The sequence below is a fragment of the Erpetoichthys calabaricus genome, chromosome 3 (assembly GCF_900747795.2).
Source record: "Erpetoichthys calabaricus chromosome 3, fErpCal1.3, whole genome shotgun sequence".
In the NCBI taxonomy this organism is placed as follows: domain Eukaryota; kingdom Metazoa; phylum Chordata; class Cladistia; order Polypteriformes; family Polypteridae; genus Erpetoichthys; species Erpetoichthys calabaricus.
Genome location: NC_041396.2, coordinates 157,353,202 through 157,363,251, shown reverse-complemented (window position 1 = coordinate 157,363,251; position 10,050 = coordinate 157,353,202). Strand labels below are relative to the sequence as shown.

At 37.9% G+C, this 10,050-nt stretch overlaps 1 protein-coding gene across 1 annotated transcript in view; it reads right to left on the bottom strand.

Annotated features, from left to right (window-relative positions):
• Nucleotides 1–782: 782 nt before the first annotated feature.
• The window catches only part of hadhb (hydroxyacyl-CoA dehydrogenase trifunctional multienzyme complex subunit beta), a 43,560-nt gene continuing 34,292 nt past the window's right edge, over nucleotides 783–10,050 (bottom strand). The window contains exons 14-16 of the mRNA XM_028797443.2: nucleotides 9,119–9,193; nucleotides 7,697–7,861; nucleotides 783–1,296 (exon numbers count right to left, since the gene is read on the bottom strand). Of these exons, the coding sequence (XP_028653276.1) occupies nucleotides 1,261–1,296; nucleotides 7,697–7,861; nucleotides 9,119–9,193 (276 nt within the window). The 3' untranslated portion in view covers nucleotides 783–1,260. The remainder of the gene's footprint in view (nucleotides 1,297–7,696; nucleotides 7,862–9,118; nucleotides 9,194–10,050) is intronic.

Here is a 10,050-nt window from a genome sequence, read left to right as displayed (position 1 = left end):
TGATCTAGCCTACCAGAACAAACATGAACATTACCCAGCTACTGTAGGTTCATGTGAGTGTCTTCATACTTATGAGTAGGGGATACAGAGACTACCCCTTGAGTAAGAGCTCATGTTCAGGAGGGTTGATGTCTTTTTAAAATGGTGAGTCCGACTATATCTAGCCAGTATTTTTCAACCTCTGGGTTCTTCCCCAACAAAGAAGTGTTATGTTCCAAGGGACAGTTACTAATTTCAAGATCTTGTACTAGTCTGCTCGTACTGCTTCTAACACCGATTCTGCAGGTGGAAGGTAGCAAACCCAGAAAAAGTTCGATGTTGCTTTTCAGACAGAGTAAACCAAGACTACATTGGTCAGCAGACCGTCTTGTACTTGCTAGACAACATCATTCTCAAGTCTGGCTTCAAATCGTGCCTTTGATTTGATCGACACTATCTTGAGGGCCATTGATCTGAAGTTAAATGTGCCATGGGTGACTTTATCACAAGCACATACCTGTAGATAACATGGACATAAAGATCATTGAGGTACACCCTTTCTAGTTCCTCCTCCCTATAACATTTGGTGCTTAACCTTGAAGCAGACTGTGGACAATGGCATTACTAGTGACAGATCCCACAATGTATTTTTATTTGTATTCTACCAAAATCAGAATAACTACCTGTCCTTATTGAGGAACTAGGTAATCTATTTTCTAAAAAGCCACAAATGAATCATAAGATAAATGTTACAATCAGAACTCCAGACATGTACATTCATCACAAAGGCAACAAAAGTGCACTCCTTTTTAGCACTTTATTACATGATTTACTTAACCAACCTGACATACATTCTTGAATAAACCACTATGTATGGTTCAACCAATGTCTTTCAAAATAACAAATTTAATGTGATCATTAAATTTAGTATTATAGTTTTCTACTTCGAGAACGTTAAAAAAGAAATATTACACTTTAAACAGGTATTACAGCAGCATTATAAAATAAACTGCTCAGTATTACATTTTCGACCGGTAATCGGTGCAGTGATCATTCCTTTGCTCATTCCAACAGTATAATCCAGAAGTAGAAATGGTTTTGCTTATTACTTCACCTTTTATTGTTGTTTCAGCTGATTTATTAAATTCATTAAATGTCAAGGCAAACCGGCAAATTATTATTAAAGATTCAAAAATAATTCAAATCCGTATCTAGTCTAGTATCTTGTAAGTGCAACAGAATGGCATTAAATAGACATTACTGAAGAAAGTCTGTTTTCTTTCATTGGGGATAGGCTTCTACAATCATAGCATGACCCTGGGAGAAAAAGAGAAATAAAAATAAATGTCAAATCAATTTAACAATACTTATTCCATCTTGTGGTGCAGCACTTAAAATAGTTAACACATTGATTTTAATACTAAAAATCTTTCATATGTAAACAGTTTTTATAGAAAAGTCTTGAATTTGAAGGTTAACAACTGGACTGGATAGCAAGGTACATCAATACAATATAAAATTATATAATGCGCTACTAATGCCTCACCTGGAGTACTACTCACAGTAAATGGATTTGATATTATTTTGGACAATCTAGGTCAATAGGGTGGATGAGCCTGTTGGAAAGGCTAAATGGCCAGTTTTCATGACAGTTCTAATAAATACTGTATATTTATATTTTTTCTTCCAACACATTCTTCTTCATAAACATACTCCTTCCCTTTCAAGTCACTACAATGTGTGATGCACTTATATAACTAAGTAGTATCTGAACATTTTTTCTCTATTTTCTTTTAAATTCACATATGTGGGGGTGTCTTTTCCCTTGAGTGAATTCAGATAATAGATTTTCTCTGGGTCCTCTGCCCTTTATTAACCAATTGTGTCATAGTCATCTGTGTGCTAATTTGCAGGCCACTGCTTAGACATCTAAAACAAGTAAATACTGTAAGAAAGCAAAATCTTAAAGTAAATCCAAAAACAGAATTGTCCTGTTAAGCACAAAAATACCTGGTAAATTCCTGTAAAAAACTGAATAATCTCTATTGGAAAATAACATGTTTAACTATGCCATGACAAGAATTATATACAGTCAAAATAAAAAGTATGTGAACCCTTTGGAATTATCTGGTTTACTGCATGAATGCGTCATAAAAAGTGAGCTGATCTTCATCACAGGTACTGATATACACAATGAGCTTAAGCCAATGACACAAAAAAATTCTACTCTTTCATGTCTTTATTTTACAAACGCATTCAATATTCACAGTGGTAATGGAAAAAGTAAGTGAACCTTGGGATTTAATAATTGGTTGACCCTCCTTTGGCAGCAATGACCTCAACTGGGCGCTCCCTTAACTGCAGATCAAATCTGCACATCGTGTGGGGGGAATTTGAGCCCATTCTTCCCTGCAGGACTGTCTTAACTCTTCCATATTCTTTGGTTATCTTCTATGTATGGCTCTCTTCAAGTCATTCCACAGCATCTCAATAGGATTGAGATCTGGACTCTGACTGGGCCACTCCAAAAGGTGGAGTTTGTTCTTCTGAAGCCACTGTGCTATGGATTTGCTGCAATGTTTGGGGTCATTGTCCTGTTTCATCACTCAGCCTCTTCTGAGCTTAAGTTGTCGGACAGATACCCTCACATTATCCTGGAGAATTTGTTGATAAGCTTGTGAATTCATTTTCCCCCTCAATGATGGCAAGCTGTGCAGGCCCTGATGCAGCAAAGCAGGCCCAAATCATGATGTTCCCTCCATCATACTTTACTGTAGGGATGATGTTTTGATGTTGATATGCAGTGCCCTTTTTTACGCCAAATGAAGTTCTGCTTGTTCCTCCCAAATAGTTCAATTTTGGATTCATCACTCCACAAAACATTTTCCCAGTACCGTTGTGGAGTGTCCAAGTGCTCTTTCGTAATCTTCAGGCGTTCAGTAATGTTCTTTTTTGATAGCAGTGGCTTTCTTCTTGGTGTCCTGCCATGGACTCCTTTCTTGTTCAATGTTCTGCGTATAGTTGACTCATGAACACAGATGTTAGCCAGTTCAAATGACTTCTTCAAGTCCTTTGCTGTCACTCTAGGGTTCTTCTTTACCTCAATGCTGACTTGGAGAAGTGGCAGGGCGCCCACTCTACGCAGAGTAGTCATAATACCAAATTGTCTCCATTTATAGACAACTTGCCTAACAGTTGACTGTTGAATATCTAAAATCTTTGAGATGACTTTGTAACCCTTTCCAGCCTTATGTAGATTAACAATTCTCAATCATAGCTCTTCAGACAGCTCTTTTGTGTGAGGCATGATTCCCATCTGGATATGCTTCTTGTCAAAAGCTCAAACTCAAACTTTATAGTGTTTTTTATCAATCAAAGTAATTCTAGGCCACACCTCTGAACTTGTTTCATTAAATGCAGTCAGAATTAGCACACCTGGAGTCCAATGAGCTTAGGGTTCACTTACTTTTTCCAACCTTCAGTTTCATAGTTTGAATGATTTATTCAATACGGTCAAAAATTCTCTGAAAAATCTGTGTATCTTTATTATAGGAGACTGTGTTTGTTCATTATTGTGACAGCCATGAAGATACAACCATGTTTTATACGGGAATTAGACATAAATATAGATAATTCCTAGGGGTTCACAAACTTTTTACTTTGACTGTACAACAAATACACTAGCATTTGTGTTTCCAAGGACCAAATTTGAAATCCACAGACCTAAAGCAATGAAAATTCTTTATGTGGCAGTGTAGATCAATTTAGGAATTTTCTCAACCTGCTTCTCAAGTACAACGTCACAGTGATCCGAAATCATCTGCCACAAGTATTATATACAAGACAGTAGGGCACATCAAAGCAAATGTCTATACCAGACAAGTTCAGATTTGTCGCTTGAAAGAGTAAAACCATGTACAGGCAACCCAGAACACTGCTCTCTAAGGACATGAATTAGTAATTAAGTAAATGTTGTGAGACAACAACACAGCTGGGCGACCACACACTTTACTTAATCAAGTAAATAGGTTTAGGTTACTAAATATTGTGGTGTACAAAAAAACCCCCAAAAAAACACATGAACAGCAGCAAAAATGCCACTAAAAATGTGCCAGCTTTAAATGATGAAACAATAGAAAATGCATCACTGCGTCACCATCTGATTCGGGCTTGAATTATATAGGTGTTGATCCTCCCCAGGAATTGTGTTTTCAGGAACCAACGAGTTCCTGTATGACATAGGCCCTGGATCACTTCCGTGTAACTGTATCATTTGACGTGCAAAGAAAAGTGAAACTATGAGAAGTGTAGTGCCCCCCTTCCACTTATTGCTCTGATGTGGGAGGCAGCAATGAATAGTAATGAGGTGCAAAGTGCGGCGCTCCATCATCACTGATAACTTTCCAATAGTTCACCATGCAAGTAGATGCATGGCAAAATAGCAAAATGGTTGCGTGGAAAGGCAAGAAAGACACTAACCTCACCCAACCCGGACTTTTCATAATGAAGCAACTATTTGTGTCAGGGGAAAAGTGAAAGTAAATACACCTTGCACTGTAGTAGCCTACAATAACACAACAGGTGTGTCGATCTTACAGATCAGGCACTGACATTCTACTCTCTCAAGTGCAAGAAACAGAAAAGATACCGTGAAGTGTGGGCCCTTCATCAGGCTAGTGAGAGGGGCAGCACTATGTGCAAAATTCGGAAAGAACCTCTGATAATAACCAGCAAGTCAGAGGAAAGCACAAACCTGCTTCAGTATTTCCGGACGTGGATACACAAGCACCTCACCCATCTTATCCAAATGAGGTTTAATCAAACTGCTACCCATAGAGTACCCCACATAATTTGTTTCCAACATCAGCAGCTTACACTTATTAGGGTTAGCCATCAACGCAGCCAGCCTGCAACTTTCAAGCACAGCCTGAAGGTGGTTGACATGAGACTGGCAGTCATTACTGACAATGACTATCATTGAGACACGCTCAAGCGGAATGGGGTTGTAGAATTCATCCACTGAAAAGTCAACAGTCTTCCATGGAGACCAAACAGGAGTCTGGTGAATATAAACAACCTGTCCGGGGTGGCAAACGTGGTCTTCTCGCAGCTGGATTTTTCCAGTGGCACCTGCAAGTATCCCTTCATAAGATCCAGGGTAGAAATATACAAGGCTTGTCCAAGCCTCTCCAATAACTCATCAATATGTGGCATCAGGTACGCATCAAATTTGGAAATCTTATTCAAGTGTTGAAAATCTATACATAACTGCACTGAGCCATCCAGTCTTGGAACCAGAACAATTAGGCTACATCATTTTCTTTTACTCTCATGAATCACACACAAATCGAGCATGTGCTTCACCTCCTCACATATCACAGTCCTCGTTGCTTCCAGAATATAGGTGCAGCTGTACCTTAACACCAAGCAATTTCAGTCCAGCCAGGTATGGATGAAAAGACATCAGAGTTCCTTCCAATCAGGGACAGTAACTCAGCCTTGTGAGTTTCCATCAAATCACCACCAATAGCAACCTCAGTCTGACAGACTGTAGCTGTACTGGACAACACACCTCATTAGGATCGTGCCACTCCTTCAAAAGATTAACATGTAGGATTTGTAAAGGCATCACAGACCAGGAACCCTAACTTTATTATTCACAGGACTAATGTGTTCTTCCAATACTACAGGACCCAGCCATTTAGCCAGAAAGTTAAGTGGGTCAATCGGGTTCAAATCCAGCACACAATTGATCTTTTTCTATCATAATTACATTTCTGGGTCTTCTGTTTATACTGCTGATGTTCCACAGAGATGGATGACACCCTAGAAATATGTTCTTGGAGCGAAGTGACCTGATTGACAAATTTCACCCAATGAGTGTCAGTGCAAACCCTTGTCCATTCTTCCCAAAAAAAGGTCCAACACCCTTGTGGCTACCTGCCAAATAACAGCTCAAATGGACCCAAGCCAGTAGATGCTTGAGGAGATTCCCCAACACTGAATAGGAAGAACAGAAACACCGTGTCCTAGGAGGTTAGGTCATCATGAGCCACCCGTCGAATCATCTGCTTTAAAGTCTTATTAAAATCGTTTAGTCAAGACATTTGTCTGACTGAGGATGATAACAGCTCTCACATAACTGTTTCATGATGCAGAACGTAATGTTTAATTAAAATCTCACATGGAATGTCAATACGAGTGAACACATTTAACACGGCCTCAGCCACAGTCTGGGCATCAGCCTTTCACAAAGCGGCCACTTCAGAAGATCTCTTTGCATATCAACCAGCATTAGTATATACCGATAACCATTCTTACTCTTGGGAAGTGGACAAACAATGTCTAACCCAACTATCTCAAAAGGGACATCCAAAATAGGCATCGGAGAAAGAAGAGCCATAGTGAGTCTCTAAGTGGAAATAACTTGACATTCGGGGCAAGGAAAGAGGTGCTTTGCAGGTGGACAAAACCTGTGGAAATAGGGCATTCCTCCTCCCAACTGAAAAAGGCCAGGGAGTCTGAGATGGCAGCCAAAACTTTAAAATTCCTCCCTTTATATTTCAGTGGGAATAGTACCATCTCATACTCTTTAACATCCCCATGAACATAGTGAATGTTGCATCGGATGATGCAGAGATCACTGCCAGAGTTTAACGGGCCAGTACCTCACACGCTGCTAAGCCAACCAAGACCTTAAAAAAAAGGTATTTCCCAATAATTTGGTTTCATAGCAGTAGACCTCGGCCAAGCTGCTCTCCAGGAACTCCGGGATTTGAATAAATTGAGCTGTCACTCAAACACACACAGCATGCAAGCAGAGACTATGACATTGTCCTGCATTCACTCCCTCCACAAATCAAAAGTAGTTAGCCTTCCTGAACAATTGAGGAAACAGAAAGTGAGCACAAAGCAAGTCAGCGGCCAGTTTTAAATGTTTTCGACACCAACCAGCAGACTACATTCACATTATATGGGAAGCCTGCAAACTTACAGGTGCAGCAGCAGCGGACAACCAGTTCCTGCCTGCATTAAAGAGATCAGTGCATAGTGCAGTTGAGGGATTGTCGGGGTCTCAAAAACCTCACGTGCGAATCTGGCACTGACATTCTACCCTCTCATGCGCAAGAAGCAGAAAAGTGAACAAAGAAACACACTTCTACGGTCCTGATTGTACTAGATCTGCAACAGTACAACACTGGACACTAGATATATCTTTCTTTCTGTATTTATGTTGACATTTTGGTATTTACATATTTCTGTTACATGTAATAAAATTTTTTCTTGTTGAAAAAAAATTCTAAATTTCTGCCTCATCTTCCTTTGGGTACACATAACGCTAAGGAGACTGCAGAACATAAGGGGCCTTTATTTCACATAATTTTACCATTGTTTTTCACTGTAAACCATTCTATCTTGAAAAGGATTGCAAACTTCTATCAGACATTTAAACTGGATATTACTTGCAGCATGATAAATTCAAATCCTACTGTCTGTTACTGATCCTGTTTAGACTACTACAGAATACGTAAGCATTAACACTTGCAATGAATTACATTTTTTTTAGTGTTTATCAGGTCACAAATTAAGCAAGGTCTTGGTGATTAATTACATAAAAATTTCTTGATATGCTAAATCTTGATTGTTCAGTTTAGTTAGTGGAACTTTTAACATTTTTAGAAAGCGTTTCATGAGAATGTAATGACGCTGCCATTACCTGTCCACCTGCAGCACAGGCTGCTACTAAAGCATACTGTCCTCCTTCCTTCTGCAGTCTGTGCGCAGCTGTTGTTACTAAACGACATCCAGTGGCAGCAAATGGATGGCCCAGAGACAATGAACCTCCCCAAGTATTAAACTTCTCCATTGGGGGTGCCCCAATCTGAAAAGATATACTTTTAGTGAACAAGGACAAAATAAACAAACTTAATGTAATTTTTTACAATATATCAAGAATTAAGAACCATATCTTTTGTTTCATTTAAGTAGTTCACACCATTTTCTGCTTAGACAATTCAAAATACTTGTTGATCAATGAACCACAAATAACAGTCTCTTTTTCTTAGAAAAAGAGATAATAATTAAAGGTATTATAGGTTAAACAGGATAACTTTAATATTTCCTATATATGCACAAAACTACTGTTCTTAATTTCAGCTCAGAACATATGTAAAAAGCAAGATCTCTTTTCTATTAAAGACAAACAGAAGTGACATCTAATGTTTATTTGAGTACATTCCCAAACTGATTTTGGTAAAATAGAATGTTAGATTATTTTTCATTACTGTTCAAATAAACTGCAGCATATAGAACAGGAACATAAATCAGAACAACACAGAAGTAGATGATTTCCCTAGATGCTTCTTGCAAACTAAAGTCAGATTTAATTAAGACAATGCCTCTGAACATACAAATTAACCACAATGCCAATGTTGTCCATAGTTAAGGCTCTATTTGAAAGCATGCTCCTTCAGGCACAATTCTACACATTTATAAACAAGGCACAGATCAGCACATTCTGCTAAAAATGACATTTAATGGATTATTCCCGTCCACTGTCCATCTTGCTCAACTGAATAATAAACTTTCAAGAAGAATTTAAAGTATGGGGAATTTGACTTTCAAAGAGATGAGAGAAAACTATTTAATCCTTTAAAATTACATTCTGCTAAACAGGACGGCAACATAGTAGAAAAAACTAAAGGAAATTCGATTGCCAATTTGAATTCAATATTTAAACTAAAATAAAATACAGAAATCTAGTCACGCTCCTTCTGGCATATCTGAAATGATCTATATGTACAAATGCTTATTTAAAAGTTGCACCTTTTCTTGTAGCAGAATACCTGAGCTTAATACCCCCTAAATAAACATTTAAAACTTCCTTGCAGTTAATCACTTGTTCAAAAAACTTTTATTTTGCATTTTTAATTGAGTAGACCATTCTATAATTTCAAACAAGCATATTTTCAGCAAAATAAACAATATCAGATAATCTAATCACACTTTTAATGATGATAAATAGAAATCTAAATATATTGTACATGTTTAGTATATACATATTATAAAAACAAAACAAAAAAAAAACAAAAAAACACACACACTACGTTGAAGGTTAAGCCCACAATGCACACTTTACCTTTGATTTTTTGCCTACATAGGTCTGTGCAAACCAGTCTGACTCCATGGCTTTCATGTTAGCCAAGATCTGACCCTGTGTATATATATATAAAAAAAATCCAATATTAAGTATCATTTTTTCTTATAATTACATTTTCAATATTAGTAATCTAACCTGAAAAATAAAAGTAACTTTAAATGAATCCTCACGAAACACTTAATGTTAAAGCATAATTCAAACAAGAATCAAATTTCATAAAATGCCTTCAGTTACCAGATTGGCAGAGTCTTCTTCTTTAGTGGACTTGCAGCTGTTATGGGCACTTTTCATCCTGCATGCGCGTGTCTACTTACTCCCTTTATGCTGCTAAAAGCCGCCAAGCAGCTGATTTCGAAAGAGGCGGAGAGGAGCAGTAGCAGCACTGGGGTGGTAGGAGTTTTAATTAAGTTGTTCATGGATTTAGATTTTTTTTTTTTTGTTGTTTAAGGGTTTAGAACTAATCTCAGTGAATGCGTGAAATGTATGAAAATTAGTTCATGTGTAGGAGTAACATGATGATAAGGGGATGGATCCCCTCCTTTAGGCGAGTGTGCCATTAATTTGGCGGTCACTGGTGAGGATAGGTGTCGCTGTTGTGCACACTGCAAAGTTTTTCTTTTGTGCTGTTGGCTGTTTTAAAAGGTACGTTTTTCATCCTTGTTAATCCAGGATGCCTCCTAGATTTTAGGAGAGCTTCAGCACTGGGGTGAGAGATAGCTTTTGGCTGCTACACGGCCATTGTATCAATTATCAGACCTTTTTTTTTTCTTTCTATTCTTTTTTTTTGGTAGCTTTGGGCTATCTGCATTTTAATAGCCCTTGCCTTTAGTTATTAATTGACTTTGCCCTTTTTTGTATACAACTATTTTGTTTTTGCTTGACTGCTGCATATTTTTTAATGGATTGTTTAC